Source organism: Silurus meridionalis, chromosome 10 (assembly GCF_014805685.1).
Source record: "Silurus meridionalis isolate SWU-2019-XX chromosome 10, ASM1480568v1, whole genome shotgun sequence".
NCBI classification, from domain to species: Eukaryota; Metazoa; Chordata; class Actinopteri; order Siluriformes; family Siluridae; genus Silurus; species Silurus meridionalis.
The window spans coordinates 5,020,194-5,040,146 of NC_060893.1; the positions used below are offsets into that span (position 1 = coordinate 5,020,194).

The 19,953-nt window shown below is 37.9% G+C and overlaps 1 protein-coding gene across 1 annotated transcript in view; it reads right to left on the reverse strand.

The window, feature by feature from the left end:
* Positions 1 to 19,953, reverse strand: part of kcnq1.2 (potassium voltage-gated channel, KQT-like subfamily, member 1.2) — a 147,348-nt gene that overhangs the window by 124,645 nt on the left and 2,750 nt on the right. The window contains exons 2-11 of the mRNA XM_046858676.1: positions 15,978 to 16,068; positions 13,482 to 13,608; positions 12,761 to 12,839; positions 12,488 to 12,584; positions 11,533 to 11,673; positions 6,607 to 6,717; positions 6,065 to 6,160; positions 5,838 to 5,969; positions 4,301 to 4,457; positions 2,610 to 2,636 (exon numbers count right to left, since the gene is read on the reverse strand). Of these exons, the coding sequence (XP_046714632.1) occupies positions 2,610 to 2,636; positions 4,301 to 4,457; positions 5,838 to 5,969; positions 6,065 to 6,160; positions 6,607 to 6,717; positions 11,533 to 11,673; positions 12,488 to 12,584; positions 12,761 to 12,839; positions 13,482 to 13,608; positions 15,978 to 16,068 (1,058 nt within the window). The remainder of the gene's footprint in view (positions 1 to 2,609; positions 2,637 to 4,300; positions 4,458 to 5,837; positions 5,970 to 6,064; positions 6,161 to 6,606; positions 6,718 to 11,532; positions 11,674 to 12,487; positions 12,585 to 12,760; positions 12,840 to 13,481; positions 13,609 to 15,977; positions 16,069 to 19,953) is intronic.

Sequence of the window (19,953 nt, forward strand, 5' to 3'; positions counted from 1 at the left end):
ATCTGTATTTTACTGATTGTACTGTACTGTTTTACTGTATTTTCATTTGGGAGACTTTAACTTTAACTCCAGTATATCTTATTTTTTACTCAGCTACATTTTGTGAAATCAGTCATTTCTTTATACTTTGAGTTTGAATTTCAAACTTAACTGGTCAAACATGCAGCAAGCCATCAATCAGAGTAAACCGTGCTCTGTTTTGGTGGTTTCTTCTTAACACCAACATACAGTTCAACAGTAAGCAGAACATTTTCTGAGTAATAATTGATGGTAGAAACTTCAAATTCAATTTCTTTTTAAATAGTTGAAAAGAAGGTTTTGGGCTCATGATAATTTTAGTAGATATAAATCATTGTTTGACTCATTAATATCATTCAATTAATTGATTGGTGTGCTAATAAAAGCATCAAAATCTTTTCACATTGACTGAGTTGATTAAGCAAAGAGTCTTGTGGGAAAAAATGATAATAGGAACATTATAGCCATAATAGATATTAAGTACTTTTGAAGTCAAATACTTTTGTACTTTTACTGAAGTAAATGTTTAAAGGGAGCACTTTTATTTTTACTAGAGTCATATTTTACCTCAAGTATCTCTACTTTAACTCTAATACATGCTTTGTGTATTAAGGGTACTTTATCCATGACTGTAGGTAAGTGATAGTGAAATGAATGAATTAGGCATGCCCACACATTTTTAGTGGATGCTAGGTTTTCATAGCATGCTAGCAGTATGAGGAAATGGCATTTCTTCTGATAAAACCAGATCAGCCAGATCGTCTTCTCCTTATACGATAAACATTAAGTAATTGACAGGAAGCTACTACAATGTGTTGTAAAAATGAGTGATACAAGTGGTGGGCGGTCAGGGCCAGCAAAGCCTTCTCTGCCTGCCTAAACTCTATCAGAAGCACTGACCTACAATTAAAACCTAAATTCTAATATTTGTTCCATGAAATTGTATTAATTTATTCCTAACAGTTTATTCTCTTCATTTCGTAGCATTTCTCTTGGCTGCACTGCTTCCAGTACATGTATGTGGATGTTAGATTTTTTGTCCAATCAGATTTCAGCCTCTATGTGCTGCCATGTCAATCTAATCTGCCCAGGGCCTGCAAAGCCTGTACTGCTGGCCTCTTTACCATTGAGAATATTACAAACCAGTCTGTTTCTTTAATCAATCAGATTTCAAATTCACCTCAAAGGGTTAGCTAGCTGGCCCAGATTAGCGTCAGCATTTTTCTGTCCTCTGATTTATTGGTCTGTGGGGAAACTGTTACAGCCAAGATCAACTGGCAAAACACGTGTGTAGCTCTGCACACATTAATACTGAGTCAGACTTTTATGCCTACGGAGGAAGAGTAATTAATTTAGTCTTGGACATACTTAAAAACACATTTTCCAAAAAAGCTAGACATCGCGAGGAGGTGGGCCAACCCCGAAGCTAGCTAGCATGTCTCAGCCCGGGAAAGAGTTTGTTCAAAACTTCCAGACCAGTGAATACGAGTGGTACCACTGGATTACATCCTCTGAGGTGCGGTGCAAATTATGAGTCTGTATCTCTGGTAAATAGGTTGTATTTTTTTTTACATTTTATGTTTTTCTCATGTTATTAGACAAATATTGATTCTGAACTGCTCCAGATGATGTAGGTGCACAGTTGTGGTTGTAGTGTAGAGGTTTGGAGTCTTAACTGGGTTTCTTGCTTTGGTAAAATGATGTTCACCCTCCATATGTGAAATGCCTCTCTCTCTGTAATGCCACGCCTTGTTATATTGCGTTTTTGTATTGTATTGATGGTTTCTATTATTGCGACGTGATAGTGGTGGTATTAAGAGGTGGATTAAGTCGGTAAGTCCCCACTGAAGGCCCAGGTATCAAATGCACGGCACACCACTGTCTGATTAATCCTGTTTATAACCACAGTAATTTGTAGCCAGTAAAACAAGTTTGGGCCAAGCTCGGCCTCCAGGAATTGTGGTTCTGCAGTGAGAACATAACCAAATACTTTTAATGATGAACCCGTTGGCCTTGAATATCATTATAGAGCAATTAATGCACAATAGATGTTCCTTGATTTTCAGTTGAGTAGAATTAGCTGCCCTGTATGTGAAAAGGTAAAGGTGGTCACATGCACCTTAAAGGCACAGTAAAATGCTTTCTTAGCATATACCAGCAATGTTAGGAAGCTGGGGTCACAGTGCAGGGTCAGCCATGACACAGGTAGTATGGAGTACAGAGGACTGGAGTACAGAGGACTAAGGGCCCTGCTCAAGGCAAAAACCCAGAGCCTTAAACACCTCCATTGTGGAGTCACAATTCTGAAACACAGAATTGGTTTTCTACTTCTGGATTAGAGTTTTACCACTTTTAAATCTGTTAGTGATTAACACTCTTTCATGGACTTTTCATCCATCCATCCATCCATCCATCCATCCATCCATCCATCCATCCATCCTTTCAGCTATCTGCTCTGTATCAATATTGTGTTTGTTAGAGCATCTATTAGACACCAATGATACCCAGGAAGTACAAAAAGTGTACAGCGGGGAAAAAAAATAGATCAGCACCCCATAAAAGCAGAAATCAAATTGAGATATGAGGCTCACCTGTCTGTCTGAACATCTTAGTGATACCTGTGGGAGAGAATAAGGATGCCATGTCAACCCAAGCATTTATTTTTCAAATAATAATCTGCTTTTTCATCAACATTTGAATGTGATCAAGAAATACATTTAATAAATGAGATAGACAAAAGTTTGTGGACATCTGACCATTAAAATTGTGTGTTTTCAACATCACATTCCACATTTATTCCTTATTAGCTGTTATAATAACCTAGTGCATATAGTGCAGTCAGGGTTCCATTTCATCCCAAACATATTCAGTAGGTTTAAGGTCAGTGCTGATGTATAGCAGAAGTTCTTCCACTCCAACCCATATACACCATATCTTCTTGGATCTGGCTTTGTGCACAGGAAATGAAGGGGAAATTCTACTGCATCCAAAGGTATAATATGCAATGCCTTGAATTGTGTGGTAACAGTTTGGAAAAAAACACATATGGCCGGAAAAGTCAGGTGTCCCAATTATTTTTTCCATACTGTGTAAATGGGGTGTTTTTTTAATCAGTCTTTCTGTAAAGTATTTTGCCTAAGCCAGATGAATCCACATCTGAACGCTGATTTTTTTTTCCCTTTCTTACTCTTAGATACCTCTACATCTTGAAATCCATTTTATTAAGCACCATGGTCAGTGTTAATGCTTAAGGTTTTCTTTTTTTCCTTTGGTTAGGTTCAAAGCCTTACAGGCATATGGTTCTATGCCATAATCTCTCCGCTAAACTAATTAAACCTCAGAAGAGTTTTTTTTTGCCTAAGAATTGGTTTCTTTGCTGGGGACTGTATATGTAAATGTCTCCGCTTTTATGATAAAGCTATTCGACAGGAAGAACCTGTAAAAGGCTGTCAAACAGCCTCATTAACAGCAAGAAGGCGTGGATTTGTTTTGCACAAGAATTTTTTTTATCAGGATGTGTTCCAGTCACATGTGGAAAATGGAAATGCCTCTGCAGTATAGAAAATGATCAAGCGCTCTTTTTATCTGTTTAATAGTTTTTTCCTCTATATTACTCCTTATAGTGTTTACTTTAAATGCAAAGTGTATAAAGACTGGAAAGATGTAATGGACCTTCATTAAAAGCAAGCTTGAAATAAAAAATTACATTTAGCATGATTGCTGACTAATTGTTGTTGGGTTGCCAAATACTATGACCTATCAATAAGATTTGTTTCGAATAGAAACATTTTTCTGACTTAAATACAAGGATGCTAAAGAAACATTTTGGCGACCATAAAAAAGAAATATAAAAATATAAATAGTTAAATTATAGCGAAGTTTCAATAAAATGTTCTTTTTTTATTTGCTAATAAGATTAGAAGATATTGGCTTTGCATCTAGGATAATGCTCTTTGGACAAATGAGACAAAACTGGACCCTTTTTTTTTTTTTAAAGGAATTTTATGATTACAAACACAAAAATAAATTAAAAAAAACAAGACTCAACACTCCTATACCCACATCTGCTGCCCGTGAGCAACTTTTTAACTCAGCTGGCCTCGTTGGAAAAAACTTTGAGAACCAGTTTTTGTTGAACTTTTTTAGTTTGCTCATTAAGAGTGGTCAAGAGTTGGGCAGAGAAAATATTTGGTAAAGAGATTTTTGTCCAATTTTTCTTCCCCTTTATTCATTAATTAATTCATTTATTGTCATAAAGTGCTGAATTAGTTCTTGTTTGTACCTGTGGATTCCTCCAAGAAGAAAGGCATGTCTCGCTTGTCCTCCTTGTCATCTATATGATCATAAGTAATCTGAGGGATGGACAGGGTTTTTTCTCCCGAGTTTCCCAGAGAACCATTATCGCGTGTTGACTTCAGCCTCCGCCTGTATCGTCTGTTCTGTACTCAAAAGCAGAATGGAGATAACAGAATTGCCAGATTGTGTAGGACCTAAAAGAGAAGCATCTGTTCTGAAATTGACGATGAGTTATTCCGAGTACCTTTACGACCATGGTATTTTTCGGCTCAGCTCAAAAGAATATCTTGAACATAAATATGAATTATAGAAAAGCTTTAATGAAGTTAATAGTCAAAGAATGAAAAAGAGGACATTATGAGTAATGGTGATAAAGAAGCTCCATTACTTTGAAATCAAAGACGAAATTCATAATCACTTCGACTGTGACGCAAGTCATTTTCCACACAATTTGGCCAACAAAGAGTCACTTCAGCGAACTGATTCGAAATGTGATGCAAGTGACAACTGCCTTTGTTTTCCTTTGGCATGGAGGTATCGAAAATCTCTGTAACTCGCATTACAGGTTCAGACACATTAGCAACTAAAATTAAAATGCAAATCTGCCCTTCGGAGAGAATTTCATTAATGTTGCATGCATCCGCACAGAGAATTCTTTGATTCTTACTGTATTCTGGTGTGTCTTTGTTTATCTCAACTTTAGTTTAATCTATTTCATTTTCACCTTTTTGTCGTTACAGAATTCTGAGAGAAAGCAGCTAAAATAACTTTCCCCCATTAAGAAATCCCAATAAAGGAGGACAGTAGATGGGATCAGTGAATGACTGCTTTTGGAAATGAGGCAGAAATGAATGGCTGGTTTGTGAACAAAGGACAGTCACACACCCATGCAGAGAAAGAGGTGGAAGTGGCGGAGGTTTTTCCCAATATGTTTGGAGTAAGCGCTACACAAAGATTTTTTTGTTGTTTTGCGCTACACAAAGGTTTGTTCCCAGGAAAGAGGCGGCCGTGACATCATCTCAACTGACTGTGTCTTTGTGTGCGGAAGACAAAGGGGACCGAGGTCAACTGGGTGTCCAGGGGAAGCGAGCGAAAGAGAGAGGGAGTGAAAGAGATTGAGAGAGGCGGGCGTTTCATTCAGTGCTTGTCCCATGACTTTCGGTGCATTTGCTGAAAGCCGGCCAGAAAACAACATTATCATACTTCGTCCTACAGCGGCATTTGTTATTCAAGTCATATTCACGGCGCAAATCCCGGGCTTTATGCTCATCTCTGTGTTACACGCCTAAGATTAATTCAAAGAGGAGGACTATTGTCGCTACCGACGATGTCACTTTTAATATGCCTCGCTCTATTTACCTTCACCTGGTGCGCTGAATGGGCAAATCGTACAGTAGTGTCATGAGGTTTACCTCAGACCTACTATAGACGAATAACCAACAGTAACATTGATAAGTCACTTAAAAGATTTTAAAAAGCTATTTTTAAAGTCATTGAAAACAAAAGAAAGCATTGTTCCTCACAAGTTTTCGGAGGTTTCCAGGACTGGAGTTCTCAGAGTTTAGAACCGGGATGTACTCCCCAATCAGGACGTATATTTTCCACGTAGCTGGACAGCCATTGGGTTTCTCGCATGCATAGCATCGCCACAGTGTCTGCAAACAAGCCGAGGGATTGCACATTGTTTCTCAGAAATGTTTCACAAAACTAATCATTTTAGCATGAAAACAAGCTGTAGTTTCACAGGCACCTGTATTAGTGAAGCGGCGGCTGGGATTTGGCGGTTGAAATGCTTTTGTCTTTGCTTCTGCTGCACCTTCAGGGCGAACCCCGAGCCCAGAATACCCTGCAATGAGAAATGTTTGTGCCTCCTCAGAATAATTATGAACATTTCAAATGAGACTCATACTAGATCATAGTAGAAGAAGTCAAAAACAAGCAGATTTTTTAAATGCCGCATTACATCAAGCTAGAATCTGAAATATAGATAAATATGTGAGATTAGCTGTTTGTAAACCCGTTTTACATGGTGCTCAGCAAAATACATGCTTGCTTTGTGTGAAATAATGTTGCATTATGAAGAAGTGGAAATGTGAGAAGCAAGGCCCCTGGGGGAATGCTTTCACTTTAATGGACCCCATTAACCCTGGTCCCCATTACTGCATAGATTTTTGTAGGAAAACACTGCTCCAGGGCACTAAACAGGGTGTGTGAATTCTGAGATTTGTATGTGTGAGAGACAGAGAGTGAAAGAGAGAGAGAGAGAGAGAGAGAGAGAGAGGGGGTATTTACCGCTGGCAAAGCAAAGAAGGAGATAGCAAACACACTAAAACAGGAGGCAATGGTTTTCCCTATCCAAGTCTGAGGAACTTTGTCTCCGTAGCCTATTGTGGTCACGGTAACCTGGAGAAAAGAAGCAGATGAGATTAGATTAGATTCAATTCAACTTTACGGTCATTGTACAGAGTACATTGTAATCCAGTTCATTCCAGAGCAGTTCAATAGGATTTAGATGCGGTGAATGGCCAGGCCGTTCCATGATAGATAACATGGTGAAGTTGGCTCCAATTAGTCACAGTCCAAACAGAATTGCATGGTGTTGAACCTGGAATAAGTCTCCAACCTTCCCTGCTCGAAAACAACAACACATCTACCTCCATTTTCGACTGTGGATGTGAGGCAGTCTGCTAACATCTTCTTCAGGTTCTCCATCTTACAGAGGTTGTTCTTTCTTTCAGAGCTGAAAATGTCAAGAGAACCTTTTTTCCACTCATTCACTCATTCACATAGGCGAGGCTATGACGCAAACAACAAGCAAAGCAGAAGGCAAAAAGAAGTCTGGAGTTAACGTGGATGAGACAGAGGGAGTCAGCGATGTAAACATGACTGAGAACAGAGACATTCCTGATCACCTGATCATCATCGTCTTTTCTCTGCTTGTGTTCTATATGGTGGATGTTCAGCTTGGATACATTCATTAGATAACAACATTTGAAATTATTTTGTATTAATATATTAATATGACGTGAGGTCCAGTTACCAGCGTGACACTAAAACAGGTAGTAGTAATGGCTACTTTTTACTTAAATACGTGTCAATACGTGTTAAAACAGGAGTATCTGCACTTTGATGTGTACTTTTGGCATCTCTGGTTTTAGGCAAGTAACATGGTCGTGCAAATGACAAGGAACAATTGAATAATTATACTAGAGAGATAGAGAAATCATCAAGAAAAAAAAAAATACTGAAGTGTCAACAGTTCCCTGATGCTGATATGCATTTAAATCCATATGTTTTTAGAAAGCATCTTTCTTCCTAAAAATTATATATACACACACACACACACACACACATGTATATATATATAATGTGTCTCAGAATAAGGTCATGTTTATTTCATGCTTTATTACATGCTAAAAAAAATACAGTCAAAAATTCAAAACTCTCTTGTACCACGCGTTGTACCCTGCGAAATGTGAAATGAAATCTCAGCGCTTGCTTCATTGTTTGTTTGGACAGGGAGGACTCTCTGTCTGACACATAACTCTCACAGCCCACGTTTTTCTGAGTGTACTCTGACTCATCAAACATCACCCAGTCTGAAGTGTGAAGAAAAAAGTGTGCACGCACACACACACACACACACACACACACACACACACACACACACACACACACACTGTTTCCTCTAATCCGTTATAAAGTGCAGGAATTCAGCAAACACAGGAAAACAAATACCTCTGGAGCCTTGTGCTGAAAGAGGAGCCAACTCTGACACGCTGAGAGAGCTCTCGGCTCACGGCAAGTGTGTCTGGGGCTTTGCTTTTACAATACCTAGAATAAAAGCTGAAGGAGGCCAAGGCTCTTACACACAGACTTTGGAAGTGAAGAGCAGCAAGGAGATCTTAATCCTAGCTTTCAGTGCTCTCGCTCTCTCTCACACACACACACACACACACACACACACACACACATAGACACACAAAACACTAGCAAGGAAAATGGGCACGCAATGGGCCAGTGTGCATAAAGTTCAAGTTAGAGAACTGGCTCGGCGTGTCCAGGGCAGTGCCGCAGGCTCCGTCGGACACGTTTCGTGTGCACATGACGTGACATAATGGTATCCAAGGCTGCGAGGTCTACAGATGCACAGTTTACTCAGACCATGAAGCCATGTGCATGAGCCACTGAGTCTGAGTGCAGCCTATGGTCTACGTGTGTGGCCAGGACAAAGCTGACATCTCAGTGTTGCTTTTGGGTGTAGAGGCTGCTGTGTGTGTGTGTGTGTGTGTGTGTGTGTGTGTGTGTTGGAGCTAGAGCGATGTGTGTGGCACTCCCAGTCAGTGAGTTGCTTATCTCATCATGTCTTAAACACATTTCTAGCACTCACACACACATACACGTATTCATTGACCTATTTATCGTTCCATCTCCATTTCAAGCCTTGTCTTCTGAGGCTTTTTGTCCGTTACTTCGCTCTCGAATTTGCTTTCTTTATGAGCAGGAGAAGGCTACGTGTGAACGTGCGGAGTCATAGGACTTTGAAAAAGAGAGGTATGATTCATGGCGTGTCTTGGCTCCTTCCTCTTGCTTGTTCTCTCCACCTGCAGCTCCTATACATAGAACAGAATAGGATTACACCGTCCATTTCCTTACTAAAGCCTATAGACAACATAAACCTCCATCTCAGGCTCACAAGCTGTTCACCAGAAAAAAACGTGTAGAAATATACATGGATTCGACTATCCAGTGCTTCACATTTGCAACGAATTTACCGCAACCCAATTCTACATCAAAAAATACAGTCAGCATCTAAAAAACAGGGTTCTTTCTCGCCCTCTATTTTTGCCCCCTAACCTTCGTTTGCTCAAGCCCTTTCCCTGCCTGCCTTCCCGCCTCTCGTTCACCTCCCTCCCTCTCTCTGCCTTCCTCTCTTTGTCCTGCTCTCCTTCGGCAAGTTCGTTTCCTTTCCCTCTCATCATGCTCAAGTTTACAGTTTTGAGGGGGAAAAAAACAAAAGGGAGCAAATCCCCCTGTCGAGGACTTCTCCTCGCTACCTCTCCGACACAAACAACCCCTATTGTCCTCCATTACACAGAGCTACAGGAAGCCTCATGCTTTCTGACCCTCACCACAAAAAGGTAGAAACCCTGTAATTAAAGTTTTAATTAAAGACGCTGACGCCTCCGAGTGTTGGCGAAGGGAAAAAAAACGCTAGAGAGGGAGAGTGCTTTCAAAAGGAAAGCAGGCGAGGTGAAAAGAGGTGAAAGGAGGCCATTGCCAGGGCTTTTGTATAACCCCGATCTCGTGTGCAAGCCTGTGATTGGTGTCTCATTACTCTTCGCGTTGAATGCGACTTGTTAATTAACTAGCCTGGAAACTTTATCTGAGAAGCATTCAAACTGCCATTTGATTGAAGAGTTTTGGATTAGTGCATACTACAGTTACCGCTTTCTGCGCCGCGATCACACTCTGTTGCTGATAAACAAGATCTATTGAACAACTAGCGCTTTTCTGTTCTAACCAGCACTTTAAAGGCTGAATAGTTTTAATTAGTGGTTTGATATTACTATAGAAGCCTTACACAGGAGCTAAAACAAGTAGACAAAAATATGAGTTTAAATAATTCAATTCAATTCAATTCAATTCAACAAACATATACATCGGCATAAAAGATTTAAAAAAGGGTGCATTGGATACAAGTTGGCATTTGCATCACGATGCATCGTTTTTACCATATTTTCATTGCTAAAAAAACTATTCATTTATATATAATTATTAGTAGATGTGCTATACTTTTATTATTTAGAAAGTAACAAATAGTTTTTTGTCGCTTTTGTGGTTTTCAATGTTTGGATATTTATTTTATGCATATATCATGTAATTATTATACAAAATTTTATTAAATGACATATTCTTGATGCGTATTTTTTCACAAATGAACATAATGTCTGTGCTTATTTTTTTCAACAACAATTGTCATAATGTATTATATTTTATAATTATTAATTTAGGGATGGTTGTCAATTTGCTATCTGCATTTATCATTAAAACAATACAAATGCTCATTTACACAAATTGTTTAACTTTGCATACTTAAATGCTGTTTTTTTGCTTTTTTTGTTGTTTTTTTACAAAAAGAAAAGCCCAGCATGAGTGAAGTTGTTCAAAGGAGAAATTCCCCACACACTCCCTAACACGCAGCCACTATAAGATTTCAAATGTATAAATTAAAGCTAGATAAACTCAAAATGTAGCCTTTGCATTTTTTTAAAAGTACACTTTATACATAAACACCTTGAATTATGGTTTTATATAGTTATAATAAGCAAAAAATGTAAAAATACAATTAATCGATTAATCAAAAGAATAATTTTTTTCTAATTAATCATCGATCAAAATGATTGTTAGTTGCCTAATCCCCAATTTCTATGAATGCAGAAGCACATATTGAACATATTGAACAAGTGCAGGCAGAACAGCTCGCAAAATATTGTGGAATGTAATTGTTCCCACTCGCAAACGTTTTTTTAACGTTTTTGTATGGCTGGTATTTATACTCATGATCTTTGGATCCAAGGTCCAATGCCCTAATCACTAAGCTACCACCTCCCCTGTCAAGATTTACCAGTATGAGGTTGAGTCTCATTATAGATCATACACTATAGACCATACTGTCATAGAAACATAATCCACTTTAGAAGGTTGCTGGAAGCTTAATCTGGAATACTCTAAATGGATAAAAACACTGGGACAGTTGACTTTTCCAGCCATATGTGGTTTTCCACAAACTGTTACCAACAAAGTCGAAGGCACACAATTGTATAGGATGTATTTGGATGCAGACCCAAACCTGTTCTAGCTTGACAATGCCCAAAGCCAGCTCTGTGTAGATAGTTTACATGGGTTTACATGGGTTAGAGTGGAAGATCTCCTGCTATAGAGTCAGGCCTCAACCCTGTTGAACACCTTTGGGATGAATTATAACGGTGACTGCACCCCAGGCCTTCTTGCCTCACCTACATCAGTACCTGATTTTACAACACCATTTTGGCAGAATGGACAGAAATCTCTCCAAACAAACTCCAAAATCTAGTGGAACATCTTACAAGAAGTGCAAATGGAGACTAAATGTGAAATGGGATGGTGAGAAAGCACATACTACATTGTGTGCTTACCACACGCTTAGATAAATAAAATCATAAATGTCAGACTTACAACGCCCCACCAGAGTGCATCTGCATAACTCGAGAAGCCAGTCTTCCCCTCTTCGTCCACCGTGTCTTTCTCCGCCAGATACACAAAATACGAGGAGAAGATCAGACCCAGGAAGCCAATATACAGAGTCGTAATCAGCTCCTGTTTCCGAAAGGACACACAGTTTATAAGGTTATTAAAAGACATTATTCAGAATACTCTGATTATCTTACAGTTCCTTTGATACAGAGTGCTGGTCTAGGAAATGATCATACACAATAAAAAATACCTGTTTAGTACTTAATAATTTAATACAGTTTTATAGCCCTGGTATTGTTAAGATGCCACTCTTGGGGCCCCTGAGCAAGGCTCTCAGTGCTGTATCATGCCTGACCCCAGCTTCTTACATTACTGGGATACACAAAGAAAGAAAGTTTGATGTGACAAGTATAAAGCACCTTTCTTTTTAGCTTACATGTATATGAGGATAATAAGTGCATACTGATATGAGTGTTCATAAGTTGCACAAAATAGCAGAAGATTCATTAGATGTTTGGAAATTGTATTTTAAATCATGACAGACATTTCCAATGCTGACTTTTCTCTCTTGAGGTGCTTTTGCCAGACTGTGTAGTGGCTTGATTGTGGGTCTTTCTGGCTTCAGTTTTACCCTACACTTCGATTACATCTTGATTCTTGAAGTTTAGCAAAATTTTGTATTTTTTTTTGTCCAAATATAGAGAGAGAGATGACTTCAGAGCATGTGTTGTATTGAATGTTGTGCACCTTTCTCATGGCTCTATTTTTATATTTTGTGGATGGATTTAGTACATAAAAATGTTCACGGTTACCAGATCCTTTAATGTCTTTCTTAAAGTGACAGTACATTTTATTAATATTAATAATTATAATAAGATGATGAAGGAAAAAAAAAAAAAAAGAGCCTGTGATTAATGCTCTGTATGTGTGTATCGACCTGTCGATGAATAAAGACTACAGAACCCAGAAGTCTCCAGGTGCCTCCCTGACGATCCACATGGAGCATGCGCAAAATCTGCAGGAAGCGGATTCCCCTGAAGATCGAAACCTTGGGTTGATATTCTGTGCATTTTCCAGGCATCATTTTAAATACAAACATGTAGTTTACTGTTGTTTTTGGTGTAAGTTGTTTTTTTAGGGCTAAATACTGTATTTTACATCATCAAACTTCACAAAACATGATTAAGCTGACAATTTAAAGCATGAATACCTTATTGCAGAGGTGGCGAAAACTTGTCCGTTTGAGCCCACACTGAGTACCACAACTGAGGCAACCACCACTATTAGATCTTCTCAGAGCCAAACAAACACAAAAGGGTTTTCGGTTAGAGATGTTAGAAGTTCTGTTAGAACTTTATGTCGATGACGTGCATTTTATTTGTGTAAATATATGAAGCAAAATCGAACAGCAATATCATAATCATCATACACTGATCAGGCATAACATTATGACATGAGCGGTGAAGTGAATAACACTGATTTATCTCTTCATCATGGCACCTGGTGGTGGGTGGGATATTATAAGTCAGCAAGTAAACAGTTTGTCTTTAAAGTTGATGTGTTAGAAGCAGGAAAAATGGGCGAGTATCAGGATTTGAGCGAGTTTGACAAATTGTGACGTCTAGACGGCTGGGTCAGAGCATCTCCAAATCTGTTTTGGTGGGGTTTCCCGGTCTAAAAGTGGTCCAAGGAAGGAACAACGGTAAACCGGCGGCAGGGTCATGGGTGGCCGAGGCTCATTGATGCATGTTGGGAGCAAACTCTGGCCCATCCAACAGACAAGCTCCAGTAGCTCAAATTGCTGAAGAAGTTAATGCTGCTAACAATCGACAGGTCACGTCTGTTTTGGCAGCAAAAGGTGGACCCACACAAAGTTATGCCTGATTGGTGTATGTATATCTGTAGATGATATACTGGGTGACTGTGTGTACCTATGATGGAGATGGGTTTACGAACAAAGCGCAGTCTTCCCACGATGCCCACGTATTTGCTCCTGCAGCCTGCTGACCACAGCCGCACCATGTACTCCGTACCAAAAAACACCACCAGCACTATTTCCTAAGGGCAGCAGAAAAAAAAACACAGGGTGTATATCAGCATGACTCCATGATGAGTGATTGTAAATTGGGTGTGGTGAGCAAACTGAGCTGTATCTTGGTTACATCTAGGCAAAAACAAGGAGACCAGCAGGAGGTGGCTTCAGAGTGACCTTGTGTTATCGAGAAAACATGAAACCAGTTTTTCTCCTCTCACCACCCGCTTAGAATGAAGTGACCCCGAGTGGCAGCGTGACCTCTGAAACAATGCGAGCACTGAGCTGGCGTGGGGGCCGAAATGACAGCCTGCTTACGCTGCAGTTGTAGACTGTATCTCAGATGAAGTAACACCACACACATTATTACTATTACTTATACTACTAATTATAATAATAGTAATTATTTTTTTATAAATAGTAATAATAATTAGCAAGTCATTCATGTAATCTGCACATATCATCTGGTATATTCAACTATTGGTAAGGAAATGCAACACCCAGAGTAATTCTCAGTAGCAGACCCAGGGATTTATTTTTATAGGGGTTGCCAGGCAGGAAGCATCAGTTACTCTGGGATGGCACAGAAAATATTATTATGCAACAAATTTCCAACCTTTAAATTATAATTTTTTTTTATTATTGTAGGTGCTGAAAATCACAATGATATACAATGTGTATTTGCTACAGGATTTTAATTGTAATAAAATAAATATAAAATTCACATCAAATTTATAGTCATAATTTACTCACCCTTCTAGTTTTCAAAACTATACAATAGTTTATTAAATAAAAGTTGAATTACTGCAGTGAGCAGGGTGGCCAGTGGGGTTGCTCCGCCCCTGGTAATTACGAGGTGGTATCAAAAAGTTTCAAGACTAGTTTTTTAACAACAGATGGTAGCACAAGGCTGCACAGTCACAGGGAGCACCAACCTTCATAAGTCAGTGTGCTGAAAGACATCGTCCTGTGCACATCTAAAGATCCACCCTACTCACCAGATTTGGCTCCTGTGTCACCGTTTTGACACCATGAATTGTAGTAATTGAGATCCAGCGCAAATCGCAGGAGGTGTATGAAACTCTTCGAGAAGAAGACTTCCAGGAGACATTCCAGAAGTGGCCGGAAAGCTTGGAGCGCTGTATTGCTGTGCAAGGGGACTATTTTGAAGGTGATGGTGTGTAAACATTAATAAATTAAGTGCTTTCTTGTAAACAGAGCTAGTTTAGAAACGTTCTGATACCACCTCATATATTTTACCTCATTTATCAACCATTTAGATTTCCAGATTACTTGCATGCATATGCCGATGTCGTCGTTGGGTCAAGTCACACGTAAATTACCAAGCACAATCAATACGACAAAGAATACGTGTCAAAGAAAGACACAGCATGCACTAAATCTTCCAATAATGCAGCTCAGCAATTGCAGTACATAAACTACCGCACTGAAACAGTAACTCTTTTTTCTTTGTATTGGGTGCCATTTCTTTTGTCCTAATGCAATAGCTTTATACAACCCATGGACCAGATTACTTTAACAAGAGGTGGTGAAGCAGGATTTCTCTGAGGATATATAAAAAAAAAAAAAAAAAAAAATATATATATATATATATATATATATATATATATATATATATATATATATATATATATATATAATGACTTGAATGAATTAGCTTGTATTCAGCTTAGCAAATAAGGCCCAGTGTTAAGCAAAGAGGTTTGAACAAGTATAGCGTCAACGGTCTTTGGATTTGCATGTGCGTTTTTTCATTATTGAGTATCAAATGTCAAACAGGAATATTTTATGCTTTTCTGGTTCTCCTTTTTTGTTATTATGCTCTTACTTTTGAGTCAGTGGTGCTTAGGTCATGGGGTGTTTCTACCATTTTACACTTCTACTGAACCTCCTTCATGTCATCCTGCTCTTTAAAAAACATTTACCACAAGCTGATAAAATATTAATGGCTCTTAATATTTAGAATAAACTGATGATTAGTACTGAATGATTTATGTACGAAAGGGCACTTGGCAGTGCACAGATTTCTGTGGAAATTCACTGTGACAAGGCTCGACATTTTTCTTTCTGTAGTTCAACACACGGTTTGCAACCTTCCAAAAAGGAAAGAAAGAAAGAAAAAAAGGCATGACTTTTTGTTGATAAGTTTCCTTAGTAAGATGTACCATCTGGTGGAGACTTATGGTACTGCAGCATACAAACCCATTTCATATTGAGCTGAAGCATGATGATGTGCACTATATGGACTAAAGTGTGTGGACACGTGACCATAAGATTGGATGAATCCCATATGGTTGGATGGTGTCCCAATACGTTTGTCTATATAGTGTATTTTACCTCAGATATTAAATTAAAAGTTTTTTTTAACACTTACCATCCAGAATAGAGTCCCAGTGGCAAATTCTGCATACTGTTCAATGGTGGAGAGCACACTGAAGATGAGGCATATGAGGACCATGAGGAACCTGGAACAGGAAAAAAGCTACAATGAAAAACAAAACAAAAAATCCTGAAGTGTTTTATTTATGCTCATAAAAATGTAAGTTCATTCATTCATTCATTCATTCATTCATCCATTCATTTATTTATTCATTCATTCATTCAATTTTTCACCAAAATTACCATAAGATACCATAAAACTATGAGTAGAACAACAATGAATGTATAACCTTACATCAGCTTTGATAAAGACACACCTGACAGAACCCCAAAATAACTACTTACATACTGTAACTTCAACAACACTCACAGAGGCAGAAAGATAAAGAGCTTGTCTTTCCAAACATTACCTAATGCACTGGCCTTAGGCCTTAAAGCCACCAAAAAAACAATTAAAACAGTCCACAAAAACAGTCCAAAGATTCATGAAGTAACTGTGGAACATTAAACTGAAGAACCATGAATATGGATTTTGTAATTAATATAAACACTTTGCTACAATGGCTTAGGACTACAAGCACCAATAACTGTTTTGCATTCAAGCATCCATCAGTGAACAGTGAATAACCTGAACAATGATAGAATTATAATAAATAGACTTTAGGTGTCATCAGGATGAGGATGGTTTCCCTTCTGCATCTGGCTCCTCTCAAGGTTTCTTCATATCATCTCAGGAAGTTTTTTTTCCTTAACATTGGTGCCATTGGCTGACTGGGGAAAAGTTTACACAGACTAATCTAGACATTTACAATTTGTATTTGTGATCTATTTATGACTGTAAAGTAGCTTCGGGAGACTGTTATAAATAAAATACATGATTTTAGATATAAATAAATCTGAATTTAAAGCATCCTATTAATTATGCTCAGAATTGCTTACATATAATTACCTTACATTATATACATTTTATCAAACAAATTTAAGTTACTACAGCATTTAAAGTATTGAAGGAATTGTAATAGATAGTTGGATAGCATAGTAGTTTACTCCTGGGCCCCTGAGCAAGGCATTTAACTGCTCAGTAGTATGAATGAAATAAATTTAAGTGACCCTGGATAAGGGCATCTGCCAAATGCTTGCTATAGACAGCCAGCCAGCCAGCCAGCCAGCCAGACAGACAGACAGACAGACAGACAGACAGACAGACAGACAGATAGATAGATAGATAGAGAGTGATACCTATACAGACAGACAGACAGACAGACAGACAGACAGACAGACAGACAGACAGACAGATAGATAGATAGATAGATAGATAGATAGATAGATAGATAGATAGATAGATAGATAGATAGATAGATAGATCTTTTATTTGGTTGTTTTACTAATCTCAAAGACATTTCAGGTTGTTTGGAATGAAAAAAATTATACCAAAAAATAGAGTCCCGAAATTCCTTATTATAAAAAATCATGGAAACACTAAATCGCTTCAAGACTCAATTAATTAACTCCTGTTGTTTAGAGAAATGCATTACACCTTTTCTTTACACATCTCTGGAAAAATCTTCCCGACGAAAGACAGTGAATTTGTATTATCATCCATAACCATGACCATAAGCACCCTGATAAACAAGGAGACACTGAGACTCCTCAAGACTCAAATTAATTCAATCATTTAATGAATACAAATTTTTTAACAAAAATTTCACTCATCCACTTTGCAGATACACTAACAGGAGAACAAAATATTGATTGATTAGATACGAGAGTCTGGATATGAGCGGTGTATACATTTCATGTGGATATTCTTACGACTAAGCAGTGTTGCTGAAAACATATCAAGGATTTCCTCTCCAGATGGTAGTGAGATCTTGTGAGGGATTATTTTCACACACACACACACACACACACACACACACACACACACACACACACACACACACACACACAAGCAGAAGTTTATAAAACATCCTGTTTTCCTTTCTTTTTTGCAAACAGCTTAGAAAGGTAATGGTTTGTTTAAAAAGATAAATACGAATCCCTACACTTGTCATTGCAACTCATCTATTAATCTTTTGTTCATATTTTTTATACATTCGAGATTTCTTATATTCTACCAGGATGCCAGATGGTAAGACTTGCTAACAGGCTAGTATTGATTATTTGAAACCATTTAAAGACATATCACTGTTAAGGGATATACAGACCACCCCATTTGAGTGCAGTCCCAGTCACTTGCCCTATTAGGTACTACACACTTTTCAATCCAAATTCTAGCCCAGATATTCTGTAATTTAAAAGGAGTCACAAAATTTTAATTTAGAGAGCTGCACCTGAAGCCAAAATAATCTCAGGTTTCCTTTTGTTTGTTTGTTTTTTAGCTTTTTCCATTTAGTTTAATCCTAGGATAAGAACTTATTCTCAGGCATAATCTAGATCAGGGGTCACCAACATGGTGTCCGTGGGCAACTCATCTGGTCCTTGCAGGCTGATATAGATGAATATCATTAATTATAAATAATAACATATAATTAAAGGTAAATTGAGCAAATTTGTTATTTCAGAACTTGTGTGTTATTTCGACTTGTGTGTATCAAACTGGTAGCCCTTCACATTAATCGGTACCCAAGAAGTAGCTCTCAGTTTTAAAAGGTTGGTTACCCCTGATCTAGATAATAAAAAGATTAAAAAAAAAAAATATATATATATATATATATATATATATATATATATATATATATATATATATATATATATATATATATTACTAGATATTATAGTATCTTTTATGGAGAAAGTCTCAGGTATCTTCAGTTTTAAATTTTTCAGGAGTTTGTTTTGCAGTTATATCACCGCATCCCATTTTGGGGCCAGATCATATTATGGCATCGGAAATAGCCTTTACATGTCTTTGCAAACCTGTTTAAATGATTCATTTGTTCATCATAGGCATCCAGTATACAGGTAACCAACTCATTACATGCCAAGTAGAATTAAGAATAAATTGTTTCTCTGTAAAGTCTCAAGGTCTCTTTTGCGGATTCAACTTAACAGCTGAAAGGCACTTGAGCGAATTTTAATAGTGAGGGCAGGAATTTATTTGTTTTACAAACGTTCCACAGCATTTAAAGTGAATTTTGAACAGTTAAAAAGGGCCAAAGTGATACTTATTAATAAATAAAGCTTTTATAATTGGCAAATGATTGTGGTACAACCCCACTTCCAAAAAAGGGTCAAGGGCCCCAATAGTGGCAGCTTGGCGATACTTGAACCGCCGACCTTCCGATCAGTAACCCAGAACCTTAACCACTGAGCTACCACCCTGCCCCCTGCATTTTTTATTTGATTTTTAATTTGATAACTGCAACAGGTATCAGGGCCATGTTTACTACTGTGTAGCATCACATCTTCTGTCCTATACTTCTGGGAATTTAGAAGACCTGCTGCTAAAGGTTTGGCAGAGGAATGTTATCCCATATGTGTCTGATACTGGATTCCAGCTGCTCAACAGTTTTGGGTGTCCTTTGTTGTATTTTTCATTTCATGATGTGCCAATGTTTTCAAATGGTGAAATGTCTAGAAATTAGTCAGGCCATTTCAGCACCTAGATTCTTCTACTTTGAAATCATGCTATTGAAATAGATGAACTATAAAGAATGAGGAGAAGTAGAGGAGAAAGCTTGTGATGTTTGTGATCTTCATTTAATTGTGTAAAGGTTTGTGTTCTCTTTAAGCTCTCTATTAATGCATTAATGCCTTTCCTTATTAAACACAATAGCAAATATTCACTGGCTATCCAAATTAACAGACAGGTCATTATGCTGTCCAGCCTGATGCACTAAGGTCTTTATAGACACACTTTAGATTTGGCAACCAGAGCGAGAGCAAAGAACAAGAGCTTGGAATCGATAACCATTGACAAGTAAGTAGGTTAGTTAAAGGAACACTGTGGGTTGTCAGTTAAAGGAGCT